The sequence below is a fragment of the Lissotriton vulgaris genome, chromosome 3_1 (genome assembly GCF_964263255.1).
Source record: "Lissotriton vulgaris chromosome 3_1, aLisVul1.2, whole genome shotgun sequence".
NCBI classification, from domain to species: domain Eukaryota; kingdom Metazoa; phylum Chordata; class Amphibia; order Caudata; family Salamandridae; genus Lissotriton; species Lissotriton vulgaris.
In genome coordinates, this window is record NC_141689.1 from 751078805 (window position 1) to 751104400 (window position 25596).

The following is a 25596-nucleotide window of genomic DNA, read 5'->3' on the forward strand; positions in this document are numbered from 1 at the left end:
GTCCAAGGCAGGGATAAAGGAGCGGAACCAGGTGTCCATGAATTGTAAGGGATCTTTCCCCTCCGGCATTTCGATTATGCAGACATTGCTTCGCCGGGAGTGGCAGTCTGCCAGTTCCTCCTGCAGATGTACCTGGCCCTGGAGGTCTCAGATGGCTTGCACATTATCCAGAGGACCTCAGGGCGGTCTCCATGGTCTTGCAGGAGTTTTTGATGACTGAGAGGAGTTGGTTAAGTTTGTCTTGCTGGATTGCATACAAGCAGATGGTGGGTCTCCTTGGTGGGTATCTGGGATCGTGGAAGGAGGGTCAGCTGGGGGGGAGCCCTATGCATCATCGTAGATATTTTCAAGTGCCCCATAGAGAGGCTGAGCAGGTCAGAGATTAGCTTGTGTTGCAGTTCATTCTAGTCTTGTGCTATTTACCAGATGATGCTTCTCACTACTCCCTTATCGTAGAGGTGAGGGTGCCAGAGCCGGCCAATGAAGCTGATGGGGTTGTGCTGATATCCCACCACTTTCTTGTGTCGGGTACCAGTGCGGACACTGAGGCCCCTGCAGCTACCGCCACTGTCCTGCCCTTGGAGGGGGGGTGGGGGTCAGGCCGAGCAAATTCCAACTGTTAAGCCAGTGCCAGGCAGCAGAGGTTCTGCATCACCCAGGGTTTGCTCCAGGCTCCCCCAGAGCTCGCTCCAGGCTCCCCCAGAGCTCGCTCCAGGCTCCCCCAGAGCTCGCTCCAGGCTCCCCCAGAGCTCGCTCCAGGCTCCCCCAGAGCTCGCTCCAGGCTCCCCCAGAGCTCGCTCCAGGCTCCCAGAGAGCTCGCTCCAGGCTCCCAGAGAGCTCGCTCCAGGCTCCCCGAGAGCTCGCTCCTGGCTCCCTGAGAGCTCGCTCCTGGCTCCCCCAGAGTTCGCTCCTGGCTCCCCCAGAGTTCGCTCCTGGCTCCCCCAGAGTTCGCTCCTGGCTCCCCCAGAGTTCGCTCCTGGCTCCCCCAGGGCTCGCTCAGGGCTCCCCCAGCGCGCGCTCAGGGCTCCCCCAGCTAGTCTATCCGCCCCTAGAGCCCAGTTAAGGGCAGGCATCATCCAATGAAAACTGGAGAGTTCCAGGGCAATGTGTGACGATGGGGGTTGCGAGGCCCCCCTGAGGTATATTCAGTCGCGGTTCGAGGGCAAGGTGGTAGCCACAGCAAGAAAACAAATAAGGATTTTAGAGTCCTGTTGGTGGACGCCGGCCTCCTCCACCCAGATAGGTACGTTCACTGTTCCCCTGCGCGTTCCCTCGCAGATACTGGTGTGTTGGCAGGTTGTTGGGAGGGCTCCCTGTCTTGTTGCAGTGTGTTCTCACTGGGGGGCACAGACCTGCGAGGTAGGTTCAAGCCAAGACCATGTGGTGCTTCCATCAGTCTGTCCCAAGCTAGCGAGCAGACCAGGGCAGGTGGGTGTCCCCCTCCCCAAATCCCAGGCCTCATTGTGCGGCAGTATCTTCCAGGTGGGGGAGGCATGGGCGGGAGCAGGTCCTGTACCCCAGGGAAGGCCCTGGCAGCTACATCGGTTCCTGGGGCACCTGATCGCCCCCTGTAGCGCTCCACACGCGTAGGGATCCACCTCTGCGCTGAGCACCGGACAAGCCTACTGCAGGTGTTTGTCGGAATGCTTGCTGCTTCCCTCACTGCCTGCTCCATCCGCAACAGTGTCATTGGCTCCAAAGTCAAGGGAGTCTGTGGGTCTTCGTGTGTCTCCAGGCAGCTTGCCGTGGCAAAATTGGGCATGCCACAGTCCTCCCGTCTGGTTGAGATTGCAGGTGGCGTGACCTCTGCTCCAGGCTCCCCGGCCACCCCTGCAGTTACGGCCCTTTCCAGAAGCAGAAGTTCGGCCATTGACAAGGCACGCCCGATGGCGTTTATAGCTACTGTGCTGCCATGATGTGTGCGGGTGGGCCGATAGGCCAAGGAGCGCCGATGACCCAGTGCACCAGTAGCAGCAAGAGCCCAGTAAGGTGTACCTTCGGTGAGGTAATTATGATGGGCTTCATGCTGGATAATTCTACAATGGCGGGGTGGCAAGCACGGAGAGTCGTTATGGCGCATTCGCCATTGCTGCCTGCCAGGCCACAGAACTTCAGTCAGTTCCTTTGCATGTCCACATGTGATGGAGTGTGGTTCCCGGTCTGGTCTGTCTATTACCCATATGATGTTGGGGCCACTACAGGACCATCACCTGCGCCCTGATGTTAGTTCCTTTCTTTACACACCTACTGACGTGGATCTCTTCATCTTGTCATTCTGACACAGATTTCCCTCAGAACGTTTCGAAAAGTCGTGCAGCAAATCTACCCCTTAACACAACAGGGTTCAAGCCATGTAGGTCTGGTAATCAACTGATGTTGATTATTGACATTCATGGTAATTGTCTCTGGGGAGTCAGTGTCAAACACGGCTCGAAGTTCTGTGAATGCTGTAAAAAAATTAATAAAAAGGCCATCAGGGAACGTGAAGCTGAGTAATCGGTGACCAAAGTCAGAAAGTCAAAGAAGTGTTCCTGATCGAGGCCACAGGCATAGATTCGTTCCCACCCCACTCTCAAGGAAACATACATTAGCGGTCTTTGTCGAAGTCCTGCAACTCTGGTAAGACAAAAGAGTTTGCACAAGAAACACAAAAAAACTAAGCACAGCTCTGAGGGTGGTGATCTTTTGGGCAATGCCTCCAATGTTTTCTCATTTAACAAAAATAGCCGCTTATCTCTAGAGACAGTACCAGGCCGAACATTTGGGAAAAACACCAAACACTGCTCTAGAAAATAACCCAGCCAGAAGGAAAAAAAACTGATAGAAAAACATTCTAGCTGGTCAGACAAAACAGCAAGCGAAGAACCACCACTAGGAGAGAACAAGAGAATCCACTGAGTCCAGAGAGTGAGCAATGTTATAAGCACCCTAGCGACACACCTGGACTTCATAATAGTAATCCTTTTATAGTGACAAAATAGGACATGATATCAGTAAAAAGATTTGGCCATCTTGGATTGGGATAACAAAATAAAGAAAGGTAACAAACAATTTTTTGCAATTGATGTCATGCACAGAGCCAGCAGTGAATATATATTCCCTTTTCAGCCTAGTAGGATTGAAGAGATAATACCAATTTATTCAGAGTAATTCTCCAGCATATGGCTTTAAATATACAGGAAGCTCGCCCCATACTTCCCTGTGCAGTCAAGAGTGACCGTCACAGAGCCCCTGTTACCATTTAACAATGACCTCACCAATATCCCGATGTGCACCTGGGCCAAGCCAGGATCTTGCCCGCCGATCCGTAGACCGGTAGAAAGCTGACATAGGCCTAACCTGGGAGATCCACACTTTATTATCCAGCATCACACTTTGTCAAGTAGTTCAAGCTTCTACAAATTGGCGTATTCCCTACCGCTCCACCTGAGAGGGGAACAAAGCGGATGGAAACTATTCTTCTCGACTAGCCTTGCTCTAAGGTCAGTTCATAGATCATGCCTCATGGTGGTGTGATATGCATGTGCACTTTGGAATAAGGTGGCAGACATCTTGCCGGTTAGCCCAGAAGAACTTTGTCAAAAATTAGGTTTTGCAGGGTTGGACAGACAAGATGTGGCAAAATATTCTATTTGTTCTGGTCTGAACACTGCTGACTGTCGGAGTATGGTAGTTGGAATCAGCGTGGTGTTCAGGCGGCACAACTATATTTCCTTTCCTGCCTTTTCCTCTGATGTCCAATCTTTAATGGACATGCCGTTCAACAGCTCTCAGATTTTTCGGAGTGAAGTATGATTTGGCCTTCGAAAGATTTTAAAACAGCAAGGCCACCACCTTATCTTTAGGTCTACCTTAGCTGGTTTCTGCAATTTCCCCAACAGCATTAACCCTTTCAAGGCTGTGGGCGGGGTTACAAGCAGAGGACTTGCCAATTTGGGCCACAGCAACAAAGGGCATCAGCAGCAACAGGCCTACCAGCCCTTTCGATCCAGGCCAGGGATCAGGGCAACAGCGTCTAGGCCCTCAGGGGTAAACTTCTACACAGACTTTAACACCTACCCCTGCGGCCACTGCAAAACCCACTTAATTTGGCCTTTGTAGCACTTGATTGCCTTTGGGAGCTTAGCTCGCCCTTTACTTCTTTGGCTAGAGGAGCTTCACTGCTGATCCATGGGTGCTCCAGATTGTAGAACAACAGTACTCCCTCCCTTTCCAATCCTATACCCCTGATATGCCACCCACACAGCACAATCTCCTGAAGGATCACTTGTCCATACTGTGTGGAGAAGTTCTCACTCTCTTGGCTAAGGGAGTAATAGACAGGGTGCCAGTATCCGAGATCTGGACTGGATTTTACTCTCGTTATTTTCTAGTATCGAAGAAGGATGGTGTCCTTTTCCCCATTCTCAACCTTCACCTTTTGAACTTCTTCCTCCAGAAGGACTCGTTCACAATGCTCACTCTCTTCCAGTTTCTGTCTGCTTTGGATCCAGGTGACTGAATGGTAATGTTTGATCTGCAGGACTCATATTTTCACATCCCCATCCTGCAGACCCACAGATGTTACTTGTGGTTTCAGGTAGGCCAAAAGCACTTTCAGTTGTCTGTGTTACCTTTCGTGTTCACATAGGTGATGGGGGTGGTTGTAGCACATCTAAAATGGTTCAGAATACCAGTCTTTAAATACCTTGATCACTGGCTCCTGAAAGCATGCTCACCCCACGCAGTCATAAACCACATCAAGAGGATGGCCAACCTGTTGACATTGTTGTGTTTTCCATCAACCTGCCAAAGTCATACCTTACTCCTTCACTGAGGCTTTCTTTTATTGGTGCCATACTGAAGACCGTTAGTTCAGAGCTATCACTCCACCTCAGCAAGTCCAGGATATTCAGCCTTTTGCCTGGATCTCAGTGAGAGTGACTCTGAGGCTTCTGGGCCTCCTGATCTCCTGCATCTTGCGTGTAGGCCACACCAGGTGGCACAAATAACCTGTGCTGTGGGATCTGAAGTCTAAGCAAACTTTTCAGAGCCCATACAGGTTTTGAAGGAGCCTGAAAAAGGCCTGTACTGGTGGCTGCTCAACCACAATTAGACCAGGAGGCAGATTCCTCTCCCTACTCCACCCGAAAGCTAATGATTGTAGCTGATGCATCGTTGCTAGGGTAGGGAGTGCTTTGCACTGAAAGGGTTCCTCCCTACTGTTTAGGGGAAACAGGTGCAGGTTCTCACAGTCCACACAACCCCCATTCAGTACTGCAGCAAACAGGTGGGTGTGGGGTTGTGGGTCATGTGCCAGGAGGCCCTATGCCTCTGGAATGGCTAAACGCTCATCGAACACCTGGCAGGATCTTTAAACTCCAAAGTGGATGAACTTTGTTGATGTTGCCTGGTGATCACAAAGGGCAGTTACACACAGAGGTGGCACAGGCAATCTTCCAGCAATGGGGAGTACCCTTATTTGCCTAGGGAATCCGCAAAATTGTTTTAAAACTGCACGTTTTCTGTGGTGGCAGTCGTTCCTTAGAAACCTCTTCCGTCCGCACTGGTTTGACTCCGGTATGCCTTTACTCTCCTTTTTTTGTCCAGAGTGCTGAAAAAAGATCAGGAGAGACTCAAGAACTCAAACCCATTCACAGTTGTCCTCTTTGCCTGCCTGCTCACAGCTAAAACATCATCACTATAACATCAACCAGCCGAACGAGTGAATTCCAGCCCTTGTCTGTGGTTCATCTGTAGAAATGATCTTCCCAGACAAACTTGTTCGCTAGAAAAAATTTACTTTTCTGCCGAAGGTAGTGACACCCTTCCACATAGGTCAGTCCTTCAACTTGCAACTTTTGATGCTCCACCTCACCCCTGAAAAGAGGAGATGTCGATCCACCGCCTTGACCCCAAGAAATCCTAGAGTTTTTGAAGGGTTCGAACCACACAGCATCACCTGGACGATCATCTCTTTGTGGGCTTCTCTGGAGACAAGAAAGGGAAAGCGATACAAAAACGCACCATTTCTTAGTGGATACAACTCTCTATAAAGATCTGGTATGTGCTAGCCAAGCAGCAACTTCCAATAGGCTTGCATGCTCATAATTCAAGAGCTAAGGCTACTACCAATGCACTAGCACCCTGTGTGCCAGTCAAGGACATTTGCCATGAAGGTGCATAGGCGTTGCTCCACATTTTTATCAAACACTACTGCCTGGATGGCCAAGTTTGGCGGGATGGGCACTTTGCCGATCTGTCCCACAGGATTTCCTGGTCTGAGAAATCCCACAGACCCACCACCCCAGGAGGGTATGCTTTGGTATCTGTTCACAAGTTGATATATCTGCAGTTTGAAGGTTTTTTTGTAGTTACTTGGGGGAGTTTTTATTTAAATTATTTAGCGCAAACCTGACCTGAATGTATTCGAATGCTTTAAATGAGCACCAGTTGCATTACAGACACATTCATTGTGGTAGGAACAGGGAAATTAAGTGATTTTTCCCAGAATCTCAGGATGTTTAGCGTTGCTGTCGAGACTCAAACCCGGTTTCTTAGTTTGGAGGTCGACTGCTCTAGCCGTTAGGCCACATCCTCTTTTTTACTTGCTTTCAGTAATTCCTTTCCTTTTCTGGTAGACACTCTATCTAACTGCAGATATCTTACTAACCCTCCTTTCTCTACAACATGTAGAATGGTCTCTTATAGTGAATTAATAAAATTCCAATATCAACGATCTGCTCACTGCTTTATTCTTATTTCTGTCTCTGTGTCTGTGGGCACAGACAGAGATCAGAAAGAAACTGACATCAGATGGGACTCTCATATGGGCCCGACCACATAACTGGTACCAACGGACCCGATGCAGAGCCTCACAACGCCACCTGTCAATTGCTTGAAAGTTTCCATATCAAGTCTGGCATCTGGGGAAATTCACAAGGTGAGGAATCAGAAAAGGTATTACCTTAGATAAGTAATGTGTCCTTCCTGACTTAAAAATAGATTTAAAAGCACCTAAGACTAAAAGACAGGCAAGATGCCCGAAACCACGCTGACTATCTTTGAGAAGCTCCATTGTCTCTTTTCTGAGCGGCGCTCTTTCCTCAGGTATGTAGTCTTAACACAGCAAATGAACATAGGATTTTATATGGAATCCAGTCACAAACTAATACAAAGGTGCTAGAATCTGAAAAAAAAACCAAGGAAGACCTGTATTAGTCTATTGTTCTACCAAATGTCACTCCTCTCTGTTAGGAACCATTTTAACCTGGGGACCATCAACCGTGAGGAAGGTCTTGCTCCTGTAGTAATATATAGATCCCACAATGTACAGAAAGGATGAATGGAAATGTTGACATAATCTGAAGTGCTAGTAATTACTTGTGGTGAATTCCATTCCATTGTAGTTAGTCCGCTAGACCACAACAACAAGGGTTAGGAAACTTACTCTTATAGTTGTTGCACAAGAGCTAGCCAGGGACATCTGTCGGTGAGAAATGACCCCCACGATGAAGCATGCCACAATGTGAGGGTAAGTGGTTAGCAACCTCAATAATCCCAGCTGTAAAATATGACTACATAAAATACTTTGTATGGTAAAGAAAATTGCAAAGTTCTGAGTCTAGTGACCCCCCAGTTTCCACATTATGTCTTGTGTTTGCCTGTTTTCATCAACCCTAAGGATGATTCTCGTGTGCCTGTGCAACATCAACACTATTTTTCAGTCACTAGTCAAATTTGCAGGATGTCCAGTATGGTGCCGGACTACATTAAGGCATTGATAGCTAAGAGGCTGGACAGAAAAGTCAGAGAAAAACACGGTCTGTGGGTTACAACAGTGGTGCTGGTTCCATGCTGGGTACCAACAACTTGCTGATATTTTACGTATCAACATGGTGTCAACCAGGTCACCTAGACAGATGCCTACGTAATACTCTGGGTAGCGTGAGGATCAGCATGGTGCAGCAAGATTTTTTAGCGCGTTATCTGAACAGTGGCTACTGACTGATCATGCTTACACTTCGCACTAATGAGAAAATGGTGCTGGAACTTTACCTCTTAATGTTAGCCATTCCATTTGGGTTGAAACATGTCCATCATATTTGACTGGTTTGGAATAGAATACCCTATGGATTGGAGAGTGTTTGTGTCCTCTAACTGTTACTTTAGTGATAGCTGAAAAAAACACATCAGGAGGATTCTGTATGCTCTGCCTAAGTAAAAGATCATGAGCAAAACAAGCTAGTGCCACACTTGTCAGAGCTCAGTGGTTTACCTTGGGCACTACATTGGTGGAGATGAAATCCAGCAGCTATGAAGGTCATGCTCTGTCAGACCTGGACGTTTCCAACACCTAGACCCAGTTGGGGGTCTTTCCAAGAGTTACTGGGTGCTATAGCATTTGTTTAGTGGAATGTCAGGAGATCCGTCACAGGTTCAAGAAGCTTCTGACTATGGTGGGCCCATTTTAATGCCCTGTGGTGCCTCTCATGTGGGTGCTATTTTGGCACATTTGTTAAATGCCATTTTTATAAACCTTTTCCCATCAGCAGGGTCTAACACTGAGTATTTTCTACTGAGCCTTCAAAAAAGCTTCAATTTCTAGGAACTATACTGGGCACACAGCTCAGAAAAGCTTTTCTCTTAGCATAGCGAGTGACTAAAGCCTTCTGTTCCAAGGAGATGATGATGGGCAGACATAAAAATCATTGCTGGGCATAATGTCATTGGTTTATTAGCCTTCTTCAGATTGCGATTGAGGCAAGAGCTAGAGCAACAATAGAGACGAGCAGTGGAGACTAACAACCGGATCCTGGAATGATACAGTGTTGGTATCAAGAACGCTCAAACATGCTCTACTATGTTGGCGATCCCGAGCAGTCTCACTGTACACCTTCTGTTCCAACCCACCATAATCAGAATGTCTGACAATGGATGCACTGATGGAAGGATGGTGAGCTCAGTTGCATAGGCGGTCTACAGGAGGCCTCTGTCAGAAAAGGAAAAGACACTCCATGTGAGCACCATGGAGCTGGTGACCATCAGAGTTGACCAGGAGGCATTCCTGCTGAGACTGGTGGGCCAGCTGTGTAAATCAGTTCAGACAAAACAACCTTGATGTACTAGACTGGCAAACAAGTAAAGTATGAGATCTCCTTCTCTAATGATGTCCAGAAACTGTGGGACTGGGCTACAGTGAACAAGGTAGATATTAGAGTAGAATATCTACCTGAAGTCCAGAACCACGAGGCAGATGCCCTCCGTGTTGGCATTTCAGACTGCCATGAGTGAGAGCTTTACCAGGATTAACTGGAGCTGTTTTCCAAAAATAGGGCCTTCCAACTCAAGATCTCGATTTAGTATTACGCCAGCAAGTACTGGAAACCAGGACCCATGCATTCTCAATAACACGGCTGAATGTGTTTGTGTATGTCTTTCCGCCATTTTCCCTGATATTCAGAATTCTAAGGACGGCAGGACAGACCACTTTTTAAAATTTCTCATTATCCTGGCATGGTTGCACCAGTACTGGTACGGGTCCTTCGCCACATCCTGGAGTGGCTCATTCTGGCAGCTTTATTCCTGATCACTTCGGTTTTGGTCATCTTGACATCCTGGCTGAATGTAGAGAGACACTGGCACAAGCAGGAGCATCTGCTACAAAAATGTGGGGCTACCAAAGGACTTTATCCTGAATCTATGCAATCCCATCAAATTCTGATGTGCTGACTCATATGTCAGGGTTCACCTGGCAGCAGTCTTGAGATTTAGGGGAGGTGACATTGCTTTTTTCTCCCAAAGAATCACCAAACAATTTACGAAGGCCCATTTTAGTGTTTTCTTTCCTCTGAGGCGCCCTCCTGTGCCAGTCGAGTTAGTGTTTAGTTAGATGTTTCGGAAGGGGACCGCTGGAATATTTTTCATGGCTGACTGCTATAATATTGCTGACTCTCACTTCAATGAAGAAAATTGGAGAGCTGCAAGAATTTACCCTAAAGAAGCTTAACCTCTGTTTTAAAAGGGCAAGGTCTTATTGTGACCCACCCTAAGTTCATACCCAAGGTCCTATCAGAATTTCCCGTCATTTGTTGTCCCTTCTTTCTCAATCCACCCATATCAGAAGAAAGATCTTTGTAATTGCTAGCTGTCTGCATATGCATCATGTTCTGCATGGACAAGACTAAAGACTTGTACTTTGGATAACTTTTGTCTCCTTTAGCGACCCAGGCAGGAGTAGACCTTCATTACTTTTTTCCACAGTTTTACGCTAAGGTCCACTTCAAGGCAGAATGAGGCACATTCCGCTTGAAGCATGTTGACAGCTGTTCTATGCTGGAGTACCTCTTTGAGACATTTGCTGCACAGCAAAGCAGGCATACTTTCATCAGGCACTACGGCCTGGATGTAAATGTGTCAGCCAACCCTTCAGCTGTTCAAACAGTTCTGCATAACCTGTTTAAAGAAAGGTAAGCCTACTTCCCTCTTTATTTATATTCAGTGCGCTGCTTATGCTGAAGAAGAAATTTGTTACCTACTGGTAACTCCATTTCCAGTAGGTAACTCCATTTCCCAATCGTTGGTATCTTTCATGGATTCATATGCGCCCCTCCCTCCTACATGGACAGAGGCTCACTATCATGTATGCGTTTCCCTTTTCACTTGTACTATAAAATCTGATATATGGTGGCATTTGAGGAGTAGTGAACTCATCACCTCCACAACATTGGCTAATGTTTGGATTGTTTCAAATTAAGTGGACATGCTGCTTAACAAACCCTTTGGTCTGTAGCCATTTGAGCACTGTTTGCCACTTTTAAAGTTACCAGGGATTTCCATCTTGATGACTGGGAATGATTCAAGCATGTGAAAAGCAAATTATGCAGCACCTCTTTGCACTACAAATGAGTTTTACAAAAAAGTATAATTTTTTTATTTTTTTATTTTACTGAGTTTTATATAGCACGAACTTGACCCAAATCGACTATCAGAGCGATTTACATAGCACCAGTTGCGTTACATGAGGACACATTCATTTTTTTTTGTTGGGCACGGGGAGATTAAGTGATTTGCACAGAATCACAGGATGTTCAGTGTTGTTGCCGAGACTCGAACCCAGTTCCCCAGATTCGAGGACGACTGCCCTAGCCGTTAGACCAACTCCTCTCCCCATCATATCATATGTTATGTAGGTTTCCCACTGGGAAGTACTTTTAGATGCAAGATATAGGACCTTAAAAAGAGATGTAACCTATTAGTAGGTTTTCTTAGGTCTGAGTGCCTTGTTACAAAAAAAAATGCAACTTTGAGAACATGGATTTGTACTAATAGTAAAGTGCTTCAGGCAAAAGCTCTTCCACTAGCCATAGCATGAGGATGTTTGCAATATCTAGGCAACATTGTCCTCTCTGTAAATGGCTAATTGCAGTATTGAATTGCAGAAGGTGCGTAACACTTTTAACCATTTAATACAAGAAATTGTCTCGCATGGTATTGCACTGTTATGTGGCAGAAGAATGTAGTATGTGGTGTTTATGGCAAATTAATAATTAAGTGGAAAACATCAGTTTTCCAGTGGCCTGTCTGCAGCAATTAGCCATAGCACACTGAATGCAAATCAAGGACCGGGTTCTACATCCAAGTTTCTACACCGAATTTTGACATTCTACTAAATTATTTCGATATGAGCACAAGTGTACGACAAGTGTGTGAAATGTGGTATTTGATGCACATGAAAACGAGTAAATCATCTAATATGCCCCAAGATAGGCTATCTTCATCACTTTGTATATTGGTTCCTTCATATGAGTTTAAGCCTAATCTATCTAGACTATTGTCTGCTCATTTTGAATCTTTGCATAGTCGCACATTGAAATATTTAGCCAGAAAAGTATTATTTTAGTGGCGATCACTGGCTCACAGTGTAGAAAGATATATACCTTATCCCTGGACACATCCTGTTCTTTAAAAGTAAGTAATAGTGATATTGGGAATCAACCTGCATTGCGTCGTATCTCAGAATTTCATGTATGCTAGAATGCCAATTCAAAGTTTGCTTTCAGAAGTAAGACTCGGCAAAAGAAATAGCTCTGGAGTGTAGAAGAAAACTGAAAACATGTTAAAAATGCTTTTGACATTTCAGCTGACTAGGGGGAAGAATTTTAGTTTATCATACCTGCCAGCTATTGATATAAGGAGCTTTTCTTTGCTGTCTTCAGGTTAATCATATGACCTTCCTTTGTCTCTTGCTGTAGTACTTGATATTTCGTTTATTGTGTTTTTTTCTGGGTTGACGTGATGTTTGAAAGTTGATTTATGTTTTTCCAATTGTGTGAATCTTGTTATTAGGCAGTCGCCTCTTGACTGGTTCCACTCGCCTGCAACTTTGGTCCAATATGCGTTTAAATATTTTGTCTGAAGAGGAGAACGATGCGAAAGCAGATTTCAGCTTTGGAGACTGGAAGTGCATATGGCAATGCAAGTAAGTTAACTGTTGTGTATTTCCAACAGCGCGCAAGAATTTACCACCTTTATTATCTGCTTTGGAAGTGTACATAAATGTTGTGTGCTCACAATATTGGGCACATCCAAGATATAACTTAAAGCTAGTTTGTTGAGCAAAAGTCACTATTGACTGGTACTTGGTAATATTGTTTAGATCTAGTGTTGTTGTTAGGTCTCACCTAGACAGCATCTGCGCTGTCTCTTTGAGACATATGCTGTATTCAGGTATGGATTTGAAACTCCTCCCACTCTCCACCCACATTTTTTACTGGCTGATATGACTGTCCTTTATAAATGTTGGCTTTTCATTTGTTAATAGGCTTATTAGTCCCTCTTTAGTACCTCCCTGCCTTCTGTTGTTACCTCACATCAGGACTGGCCTTTTTTATTAAATGTGGTGTTGCTCTTTATGTTTTATTTACAGTCTGTCAGCACTTTTTTCTTAAATGACTTCTGCCTGCCTTCCAGCAGTACATGCTCTCCTGCAACTGCTTGTTTTCTTCTACCAAGGGGCATGCCTTATGTTTTACCGTTTCCAAGGTGCAAAAGAAGCTGCATGATGCGAGTTGGCCATTGTGTACCTAATTTTTTTTCCACAACACACACCATGCTTTAACACAGTGCCTGCTTTTTAAAAAAAACATTTTTTGCCCCCCTGAACGCATGGCTCGCAGCCAGTCATCCCTGTCCGGTCCCCAGGCATCGCACTTAATGTTGCTGCATGGCACCCGCTTTTACAACAAAGGCGCACACATTTAACAGTAGCACCCATTGCTTGTGGTAAATTATGTGGCAAAAAAAGGCAAATTATACTGCATAATGCTGCACATTTCATGATACTATCACTTTATTATTTTGTGGTTTTTAAACTTGTTAACATTGTCTCTCGCATCCCGCCATCCCCATCCTGCCCTGGGCGTCGCTCTTAATGTACTTGCCCAATGGGGCATGAAACCAGCGAAGGGCCACCATAAATGCGGAATGTGTGCCGCCTGCGCGAGCACAATAGAGGGAACAGAATTTATTCATGAGAATGTGAAGTGGAAACACTTAACATTTTCAAATTGCAGAACAAAAAATGTCATATATGCGGTGGTCTGCCCATGCCAAAAAATATATATTGGCGAAACCAACCAATACATTTACCACAGAATTAAACAACATCGTTCCAGAATTAAGAAGAAGGTGCATACAGCCCCTATGGTTGATCATTTTGTGACAGAAAATCATTCAGAGCATGTCTTTAAATGGACAGTTCTGATGGTAGTAAATGCATCTAGACTCACTGCAGACATCGACTAGCTATTATTGACGAAAGAAGCATATCTTATCATGAAATTTAACAGCATTCTAACGGGCCTTAACAAAATGTCTGAGTTATATAGAGTTATTTGAGCCCTGTCATTTATTGTCTTATCATGTATCTGGCGGCAGTTTTTAAGATTGGATGTTATCACATTAAGTTGCAGTCATAGACTTGGTTAGAATAGACTGTCGGGTAGCCAAACATCAGAAAAATATAGACACAGTGGAAGTTTTAAATGTGGAGGCAGCCGGGAATTCCTATGGCTGTGTAATAGTGGATGTGTTGTTAAGGAACTGTAATTGGACTACAGTTCCCAGCATCCTGAGAGGTGCACCGAATGGGTTAACAAGGTACCACTTCCGGGGAAACCGACTAGCTTTTGTCTGCAGCGAGGACGTTTGACTCGTCGGTAGACACAAATTTGAGCAGGTGAGAATGAGCCCAAGCTCTCGTTTTAAAGGCCGTAATGTCTTTACATATAGTCAAAATTTAGTCATGCTGCTTGTTGTGATGAAATATGTCGAGCAGTATTCTCTTGTGAACTGAAAATTGGAGCAATTGTTGTATATAAGTGTGTTTATGATGTTAAATTGATTTTGTCTTAAAGTGTTTGTATATATGTGTATTTAATGTGTTTTCATTATACAAATTGTATGTGGTCCTGAGAAAAGATGAAATTTCCTTTTCAGAGAAAATATCAAAACCGAAAAAAATGAGAGGTTGAATAAAATAGCCTAACCACTAAAAGAATATAGTGTGGTTGTCTGTAAAACAAAAAGTGGGAATCCAGGTACTCTTGTGTATATGTTGCTCTTAATGTTTCAGCACTGCGCCCACTTTTACTTTCACAATGGCAGTGCGTCACGCTTTAACATTAGCGGCTGCAAGCCTTGTTCATTAAGCTCTAGGAAGTTCAGCAGAGGAGACTGAATGAGGCTGTATGCCTCCGATTCATGGACAAAAACAGTCCAACCGACTTCCTTACTTAGTCAGGATTTACTTGCATCCAAAGTCATCAGTTTAAGGAATGGCTGTCTGGGGAGACGTGAAATACAGCCAGCGAGGAGGCGGTGCTGCGAAAAGGCCTACTGCAGGGGACACAGCTCTTATTAAAGCCTGCTACCCAACACTCAGAGCAGGGAGGGCACTCCTGCCAGGCTCTAAACACAAGCAGCGGGAAAGGGAGTAAATCACATGCATGTGTGTACAGTGTTGTGTGCGCTTCGAACTGGTATAAAGTGCTATATCAATGCAACTGAAACGTTACAAACGTCTTTGTGCTGTCACAGTCGCCCACTGGCATACGAGGGGCAGACAATGCACGTCCAAGACAATGTTTATGCATACTCAGTGGACTCAGAGAATCATATTCATGAATTTCCTATTGTGCAAATTTACAGAACAAAATTGTGTACCTGGTTCCTGAAAATACACAATTTAGTCCTTACACTCCCTCATAATGACTTGGATGAACTGAAAGTATTTAACGTTGACTCCATTTTTAATTAGTTATTGCTGGGAGATGTTGCGTGACAACTGCAAGCATTTAAAGATGTTTTTACTTTTTAGAATATCTCCACATTGGAGAAATATTCCTAAATTATGATTTCTAACTAGCATCTTCACATATTACAATCCTTTTTTTAAAACCTATTTAAATTATTAAACTCCATTGTTTTGTGAAATAAGTCAAAGTTGGCAATATTTCAGAAAATCCCATATAGTCAGTAGAGCTTTCTGTGTAGAATGTTATCCTTTCTGAGATTAGCATTACCAATTTGTTTTAGGTGTTTGTTTGCCATCAAAAACTAAATCTGGTAGCCCTAAAGCATAAAAACGTTAACCATCCTCTGAAAATGTTGGCCATATTCCTGTAGGATTTCTGAAGATTAAATCTCTTTTGTTATTCTCTATTTTATTTTGGGCTTTGATTTGGTTTTAAATTATGACATGAAGATCCAAGATGCTGATTCTCAAAAGCCTTAAAACCTCGAAGCGTGGAAATACAACTTTGATTTGTCTATATTTCTTACAACCCTATTTACAAAAGCCCCAATTTTAACTCTGGTATACGAATGGTTGTTGTAGTTTCAGTGATGTACACTTACATTCCCTATCACGCAATGCACCCAATGACTGCTCTGCAGCAAATCTCATTTAGGCTACAGATTAAAGTCATGTTTTTTTTTCTTCACATTGAAAAGCTTTTTCTATGTTAAAATGTCCCTCCTTGATCCGTCCATACAAAATTGTGGCATTCCATGACCTTTCACATTCAACACCACTTTACCTTGGGCCTCCCAGGTTCAAGCTCAGAAGTACATGGAATTATAAGTAAAGCATTGCAAATGCTGGTGAATACCAGCAAAGGTGTAAATTAGTGTGAATAGAACATATTTGCAAGGAGCACTCACCTGAAAGGCAATACTGGAGCTGGGTGGTGTCCATATCTGATGTTATTTTGCTGTAGAACTGTGCTTGAACACACTTTTTCTTTTGCCCGCCAGTAGAACTCCTAGGGATTTATTATAGAGTTTGAAGCATACTAGAAAATGGGACACCAAATGATTTTTTTTTTAAAACTGGTTAAAAACTCTTAAAATATATGTCACAGTTGTATAATTATTAGGTATCAAGGGGAGAGGGTGGAACAGCAGGGCTAGTTCACTTCCCCTGAAATATATGCATTATCAATGGGAACTAGCCTCAAAGGCAATACACACAGTTGTATAATTCACATGAATTCATTTGAAGGCAAAAATGGTCTCCGTTGACACTTGATTTTATTTGGTTACAGCATTTGTAGACACTACTTTCTTTCTCTGTAAAGCGTAATAATTATTTTCCAGTTAAAATGGTATTGTTAACATTTTAATCCATTACATCTTCTACAGAACTGCTTCTTCAGTTCACCTGATGAGTTTTTCACCAGATGGAGAATTCTTTGCTACTGCAGGAAAGGTAGGTGGTCATGTGTTTTTGCACCAATTATACAAGTTTCATTATTATAAAAGCAGACTGATCGGGCAGTTTTGCCTGTTCGGGACCCTCTGTAAAGATAAGGTGCTATGTGTAAGCAATTGTCTATTTTAACACTTTTCTGTTGATAGAATTGCGAACCACCTGCTAATCATAAATTTTGTCTCCTAAAATATCTGCTTCGATAACTGCAGTTATTATGTTACAGAATGTTCATAAATCATGTATTACCATCCTCCAAGTGAGAAACCAGAAAATTAAAATTGCCACTACTTGAACCATACCTCTAAATGTACCACCCTCTCAGAGTAAGCAAACCCAACTCTACTTAGGGAGGGTATCCTTTGTGCTTTCATCCTCCTTCCTTCCATCCATCTATCTATCAATCAATTAATTCACTGTTCCACCTATTCATCCTTTCATCTGTCAATCCCTTCACCTTTCCATCCATCCATCCTTTCATCCTACTAATTATCCACATCTAACTCATTTCAGAGTCCACCCATCCACTCCCTTTCAGTCTTTATTATACCTTTTCACTCTTCCTCATCTGTCCTTTCTTCATCCTTCGTTTCAGTAACACTTTCACGTATCAATCCTTTCACCCTCTCATCCATTGTTTTGCCCTTCCATGTATCAATCCTTCCTACCTTTTAGACCGTCCTTTCATTAGCACACCCTTTCTTTCACCCTTCCATCCTTCCTATCACCTTTTTTATTTTCTTTCACTGTTCCTTTCTCCTCCTGTTCTTTCCTTTCTCTTTTCATTTGCCCCTCTTGTATCTCATTCTTATTTTTCTTTCTTACCTTGGGATCTCATGAACACATTTTCCTATTTCTCCCTCTCTGTTTTTAAAAATGTTATTTTGAGAAGATATATTTAGCGCAAACAAGACCGCTAGGGTATCAGAGCGAGGTACATCTAATCATTGAATTTAAGCAGGAACAAAGGAAAATGATACAACAATAAGAGGTTACAAATGCACAACATGCTTAGTAGTGTGGTAGGCCATGATGTTAAAGTTAAAAAGGGAGGTTTATTGTCGCATTTAGCTCTTCAAGAGTAATCCTTTGACTTCTTTTTTGAATGCTGCTGTTGAACGGGTTTGTTCTGATTTCAGGAGTGAGATCATTCCATATTCTTGGAGCCAGACCAGAGAAGCCGCATTTGTAGGTTTTCTTCTTTGCCCCAGTATTGGAACTTTCATAGATTCCCATGCTTTGTATCATTCCCCATCGTCGGAATGGGAGCCTTGGTAAATGAAAAAATACCATAGCTATAGGTACAAAAGAGAAAACTAGGCCTAGGCCTCATCTCATTTTGTAGCTTATCCACCTCTTTTTGTAAAAGAGACCAAACTTTCTGCAACAACCAATCAGTAGAGCCTCACCCCATAGAACCCTCCTTAGAGAGCCTCAGAGCCTTAGATTCTCCAGTATTAGGGGTGTCTTTCATAGATTCACATGCTTGAATATTCCCCGTCGTCGAAGTGGGAGTCCCACGGTAAATAAAATAGCAATAATGCTAATAATATATATATATATATATATAAATATATAAAGTATCATATAAGTAGCAAAAACTGATAAAATATGTACTGAAAACCTTTACAAAGGTTATTACATAGGAATGCATTAGAGAGAAAAAACTCATTTGTAACATATCAGTGTCATTATGTTAGTCCAAACTGCAGCCAATCAGGCTCAAGCACCCTCTAGAACCTTCTCCTCAGAAGCTCAAGCCCTCAGATTTTCTACCGCACGTCGTGTGAAGGGAGTCTCCCTGAGCTCTGCTCAGTTCTTTTCAACTTATCTACTCTTCTCAGTTTTTTCACAAAGATGTCAAGTAAGAAGTCTTTATTTAGACCTTGTTCCTCCTGTGGGAAATTACGTTTATTTGAGAAAGACCCTCATGACAAGTGCATTTATTGCTTGTATCCTGATCACAAAGTGGTTGATTGTAGGTTATGTAGAACTTTCAATCCTAAAACCCTTAAGGACAGGGAGGGTCGCCTCCTATTATGGCTTAAGCGCCTTCAAGATAAGGACGCTGTTGTTTCTGACGCAGAAAGCCTTCAGTCAGCTCCTTCTTCTGTGGCTTCTAAGCGTGGCAGTGTTCAGGAGTTGCCATCTCCTTTCCTGAAGAAAAGAAAGCTGGCTTTGACTGTGGCTACAGTTCCACCTACTGCTTCTGTGCCTGTTGTAACTACGCCCACGAGATCTGACTCTCAGGCGTCGTTTCCAGCTTCTATTAAAGTGGTTACACTTCTCACAGCGCGGTCGTCGACGGGCCCGTCGACGACCACTCCGACGACGAGATTGGCTGCTGTGGCCTCGTCTACGACTACAGTCACGACGACAGCGGCGTCGTCATCGTCGACGAGAATCTCGACGACGGCTCTCTCGTCGACGAGAGCCTCTGTTTCTTCAATCTCGTCGACGATCCCTATCATATCGTCGACGAAGAAGCCATCGTCGATGAAGAACCCATCGTCGTCAATCCCATCGTCGACGAAGGCCTCGTCGACGAGGCTCCCGTCGATGGCAACGACGAAGCTCCCGTCGACGAAGCTCCCGTCGACGAAGGTACCGTCGACGAAGGTACCGTCGACGAAGATTCCGTCGACGAAGGTACCGTCGACGAAGGTACCGTCGACGAAGACACCGTCGACGAAGACACCGTCGACGAAGGCACCTTCGATGTCTAGGATGCCGCCTGCAATACAGTCACCGTCGACGGCCCAGACGACGTTTCCTGCATCGTCGACGACAGCGTCATCGACGGGCTCGTCGATGAGCAAACCAGCGACAGTAGGGCCTAAGCCTTCTACGTCCACGGAGGCGCCTAGAGATTTACCGTCTACGGCGACAGCAACTTCCAGTTCTTCTTCCTATGCCAACATGCCTTTGGTGGCCATGGACACTTCAGTTTCTACTGTACAGTCCTCATTCAATAAAGAGGAAGATTCCGCTTTCCACCTTCAATCCCCTGCTCTACAACCACCACTTCAGTTGTTCGTGTCTGACCATGAGACTGAGTCAGTTCCAGATGACACTGTTTATGGGGATGCACGGAGTCCATCAGATTTAATCATTAAATGCCAGGACACTTCTTCTGAAGAAGAAGAGGAAGAAGAAGTTGAGCAGGTAGATGAGCACGAAGGCCAATGCGTGCAAATCCCTATGACGTCTATTCCAATGACACTTTTCTCTAACCTCCAACATATGTTGGACGATTATAACAGACGTTTTCCACCTACCCCTCAGGGTACTCCGGTTCATGAGTCTACTGATGTAACACTTTCGCATCAACCACTACATACTCCTCCAAGACAGTCGGCTCCGTCAGTACATTTGAGTGCTCCCCTGTCTACTAATCCACTTACTGACACTGACTCAGAGCCAGAGAGAGAGGAAGGAGAGGTGTGTCAGGACTCAGAGGGTGAGCAGGATCCTTATTTGGCGGAGTTTGATAATTATCGAGTGCAAACACCTTCGCCGCAACAGGGCCCTTCAAGTGATTCACCTCCTGTGGACATTGCTAGTTTTCATAAACTTATGGACAAGGCGGCGGACTGCTTCAAGTTGACAAGGGTCCAACGTGATGAAGACTGTTTTCTGTATGATTTCAAAAATCAGCCGTATAAACAGGTGCATACAATACCAATTATTGAGTTTATTTGGAAGGAAGGGCAGAAGATTATGAAGGCTCCTAACTCCTTGCCGGCCCAGATACCTAGATTGGAGAAGAAGTACAAGGCTCCAACTGGCTCACCTGCTTGTCTGCTCTCTCACCCAAAGCCAGATTCAGTTGTGACTCAAGCAGCACAACGTCGTGCACGTAATCCTACAGCACCTGTCACTTCCCCTCCCGATAGAGAGGGACGCCGATTGGATGCAATCGGAAAGAAATTTTCATCCATGGCTTCAACTTCAGCCCGTGCTGCGAATGCTCTTGCAATTTTGGGTCGTTTCGACCGACAAATGTGGTCAGACATGTCCATCTTTCTTGCGCAACTTCCTGAGTCATCGAAAGTGGAAGCGCTCCAGGTCCTTCAAGATGGTCAAAGGGCTTCGGAGGAGATTATAGACTGTGCTGTAGATGTGGCGAATACTGCATTCCGTATCCTTGCCAGTGCGGCGGCGCTCCGACGCCAGGGATGGTTAAAGTCTACTTCTTTCAGGCAAGAGGTCCAGTCAATGATAATTGACATGCCGTATGATGGCGAATCTTTGTTCGGTTCCCAAATCGATGCTTCTTTGGAAACCATAAAGAAGGATACCGACACAGCGAAGTCGCTTGGGTCATTACAATTTAAGAAACAGCCCTTTCGTGCTGCACGGGGGCGGGGCACCTCGTCCAATTTTACCAGAGGAGGACAGTCTCAGTACCGCCAGTACAATCAAGGAAACCAACGGTACTCGAATCCACAATCTGCTCGCCAACAACAATCCAGACCCTATAGAGGGAAGTCCAATTATAGAGGTGCCAACAACACCAACAAACGACAATGACTTGCCAGTTCAGCAGGATGTTGGAGGTCGAATCTCGCAGTTCTACTCCCAGTGGTCTCAAATAACATCGGACCAATGGGTGTTGGACATTGTGCGCAAGGGTCACGCCTTGGAATTCACAGAGTTTCCTCCTCCATCTCCGCCTTCGGGTCCGCCACCTCCCCATCTCGAAGAACTACAACATCAAGTTCAACTATTACTAACAAAGGGTGCAGTCGAAGTGGTTCCTCTATCACAGCGGGAGAAAGGCTTCTATTCGAGGTTCTTCCTCATTCTAAAGAAGACGGGGGAGTGGCGTCCCATTATGGATTTGAGGCATCTCAACCTCTTCCTGAAACAACAGTCCTTCCGCATGCTAACATTGTCAGAAGTCTTGCGGTTTCTCTGCAGCGGCGATTTTTTGACTACAATAGACCTGCAAGACGCCTATTTTCATGTACCAATCATTCCTCAACATCGAAAGTACTTGAGATTCAAAGTAGGACGCAACCACTATCAATTCAAGGTCCTACCGTTTGGCCTCAGATCAGCTCCCCATGTGTTCACGAAGGTTCTGGCTCCGGTCATGGCTTACCTGCGTCTTCAAGGAGTCCAGATATTTCCTTACTTGGACGATTGTCTGTTGAAATCCCAATCCGCAAGTCAGCTGCATCACGACACACGCTTGTGTCTCACCCTCTTCAATTCCCTAGGGTTGACCATCAATGTAAAGAAGTCACATTTCACTCCTCTACGAAGCAGGACATTCCTCGGAGCGGTTATAGACACGGACGTGTCAAAAGCGTTCATCTCCCCCGAGCGGAGACTGAAGATAGTTCATCTGGTCTCCACCATCAGATCAAGAAAGTCAGTTTCAGTGCGAATGTTAAAGTCATTTCTGGGGATGGCATCATCTTGTATCGCACTGATCCCGAATTGCAGGTTACGTACCCGTCCTATTCAGGAGGAATTGGACCTACAATGGCGACAGGTGTCGGGGTCGTTCAACGACCAGGTGACAGTCACAGCTGGCATGAAGAACAGTCTACTCTGGTGGGAGCGACGGACCAATCTGAACCAAGGGGTCTCTTTCCTTATCCAGACTCCAGATCTGACATTGACCACGGATGCGTCCATGGACGGATGGGGAGCCCATATCCTGGATCTTTCCATCAAAGGAAAGTGGACGGCGACTCAGAAAACCTGGCATATCAACAGGCTGGAATTGCTGGCGATCTTCCTAGCGCTGAAGGCCTTCTTACCGGTGGTGCACGGAGAATCGGTGCTGGTTCAAACAGACAACACCACCAGCATGCACTACATGAACAAGCAGGGAGGCACGAAATCTCAGCCCCTGTCTTGTCTTGCCCAGAGGATTTGGGAATGGGCACTTCGTCACCACATTTCTTTGACAGCAGTCCATTTGCCGGGAGCGTCAAACATACTAGCAGATTCCCTAAGCAGGTCTGCGTCATCCACTCACGAATGGGAGTTACACCAGTCGACTCTGGACCTCGTGTTCCACCAATGGGGTCATCCCAAGATCGACCTATTTGCAACGCCAGTGAATCGAAAATGCCAGGCTTTTGCCAGTTGGCATCCACATCCGGAATCCAGCGGCAATGCCCTACTCATGGATTGGACCGGCCTATTTGCATATGCGTTTCCACCACTCCCACTGGTACCAAGGACGTTATGGAAGATGCGCAGGCAACCCTGCCGCTTGATCTTAATCGCCCCACGTTGGCCCAGACAGGCGTGGTTTTCAGAGCTCCTTCTGATGTCCCAATGCAAACCAATTCGCCTCCATCCACGTCCGGATCTTCTGACTATGGACGGCGGACAAGTGTGTCACCCAGATCCGTCAACGCTTCAATTATGGGCTTGGAACCTGAATTCATGGAGTTTGCCTCTTTAAGTATACCTCAGGACTGTAGAGACATTCTAGCGTCAGCTAGAGCTCCATCAACAATCAAAACATATAGGCTAAAGTGGAAGCGCTTCTGTCATTGGTGCGCAGCATCCAACGTACATCCTATCAGTTCCACTCCAGAACAACTGTTACCGTTCTTCTTAAGTCTTGCTCAGTCTGGTCTTTCACATGCCACATTGAGAGTCTTTTTGGCGGCCATCTCACGCTACCGTCATGACGGCTCTACGTCTCTCTGTTCATCCAGAATCATCCGACAGTTCTTTAAAGGACTTTTCAGGAAGTTCCCTCCGTTAAGGCGCCCTCCTCCAGCTTGGCACCTCAACGTGGTGTTATCACAACTTATGAAACCTCCATTTGAGCCAATTCATCGTTCAAACCTCAAGTTTCTGACCTGGAAAGTGGCTTTGCTTTTAGCTTTAACTTCGTCTCGTCGTGTAAGTGACTTACACGCTTTCACCATCAAACCTCCATATTTGCAGTTCAAACCTGATGGAGTGTCACTTCGTACCAATCCTTCTTTTCTTCCAAAGGTGCCTTCTGACTTCCATTTGAACGAGCCAGTTTTCTTAAAGACTTTTTTCCCGGATCCTAAATCTCCTGCGGAACAGCGACTACATTCCTTAGACATCAAACGGTGTCTGAAATTCTACATTTCTAGGACAGCCCCTTTTCGTAAATCCAATCAGCTATTCTTAGCATATGGACTACTGCGCAAAGGACACTAAGTGACTAAACAGACTATAACACGATGGCTCTCTTCAGCCATATCGTTTTGCCATCAGCAGGCTGGCAGGCCTTTACCTACTCCAGTGAGAGCACATTCTACGAGAGCGATGGCGTCGTCCATCGCATTGTTTGCCGGAGTGCCTCTACACCAGATTTGTCGTGCAGCGACATGGTCCAGCAGGCACACCTTTACCAGACATTATTGTTTGGATGCTGTCAACGAGGCGGACACCGCAGTGGGGCAAGCAGTGCTTCGTCATCTTTTCAAATAAGGTGAGCCTCTTTCCCTCCTCCATTCTTCAGATTGCCTTGCTTTTATGCTATATATATTGTTCTTCTATTGTTTGGAAATATTGCAATCTCATCTCCAGGAGGTTACTGCTATCTATTCTATTCAAGCATGTGAATCTATGAAAGACACCCCTAATACTGGAGAAGAACAATTGTTACTTACCTGTAAACAGGTGGTTCTCCAGTATTGGTGTCTTTCATAGATTCACATGCGACCCACCCATCCTCCCCTCAGAGGCTCTTTTCTCCTCATGCGCTATTATTACTAGTGCTACGAAAATCTGAGGGCTTGAGCTTCTGAGGAGAAGGTTCTAGAGGGTGCTTGAGCCTGATTGGCTGCAGTTTGGACTAACATAATGACACTGATATGTTACAAATGAGTTTTTTCTCTCTAATGCATTCCTATGTAATAACCTTTGTAAAGGTTTTCAGTACATATTTTATCAGTTTTTGCTACTTATATGATACTTTATATATTTATATATATATATATATATTATTAGCATTATTGCTATTTTATTTACCGTGGGACTCCCACTTCGACGGCGGGGAATATTCAAGCATGTGAATCTATGAAAGACACCAATACTGGAGAACCACCTGTTTACAGGTAAGTAACAATTGTTCTTTTCTACCGCACGTTGTGCTAAGGGAGTCTCCACTGGGCTTTGCTCAGTTTTTCTTCTACAACTTCAAAAACAACCTTTTTTCTTTCAAATGTCTGATAAGGAAAAGAAGGCCTTGTTCAAAGCTTGCGCTACTTGCTCTAAAAAGCGTCTGTATGTAGATGACAAGCATACAGATTGCATTTATTGCTTGTACCCAGACCACAAGGCTACAGAATGTAAAATCTGCAGGTCCTTCTCTACAAAAACATTGAGAGACAGAGAAGGAAGACTTCTGACCTGGCTCCAAAAAATGAAGTCTAGGAAGGATGTCCTTTCCAGTGACAATGAGGAATCTTCTTCGGCTTCCTCTTCAAGGAGATCACCAAAAAGGGGTAGGTCATCCCCTTCAACCTCTGCTGAGCCTCCTTCTAAGTCCACTCAAAAGATCTCTGATAGGTCTAGTGGTTCTGATCCCCTAAAATCTCCTCACCGAGGTGTAAAGGAGAAAGAGGGATTGAGTGCTGAGGTGATTTCTACTCAGAAAGGTTCCCAAGCACCTTCCGTTACCTCTCCACCTTCAGAGAAACCAAAAGGTTTTAAAAAACCTGCTTCTCTGCCTCAGGATCCAAAATCTGTGAAGAAAACCCGCTCGTCGACGGTGACATCCGCAGGTACGTCGACAACGACGGCGAAAATCCATCATACTGCCAGTTCTGCCTCGTCGACTGGACCGTCGACGATGGCGTCGACGATGGCAGCCCCATCGTCGACGATTG

General features: G+C 44.9%; 1 protein-coding gene across 2 annotated transcripts in view; it reads left to right on the forward strand.

Moving 5' to 3' along the window:
- Positions 1-25596, forward strand: part of DMXL1 (Dmx like 1) — a 2236090-nt gene that overhangs the window by 285564 nt on the left and 1924930 nt on the right. For both annotated transcript variants that reach the window (XM_086961064.1, XM_086961065.1), the window contains exons 5-6: positions 12328-12460; positions 16684-16750. In XM_086961064.1, coding sequence (XP_086817190.1) covers positions 12328-12460; positions 16684-16750 — 200 coding nt within the window. The remainder of the gene's footprint in view (positions 1-12327; positions 12461-16683; positions 16751-25596) is intronic.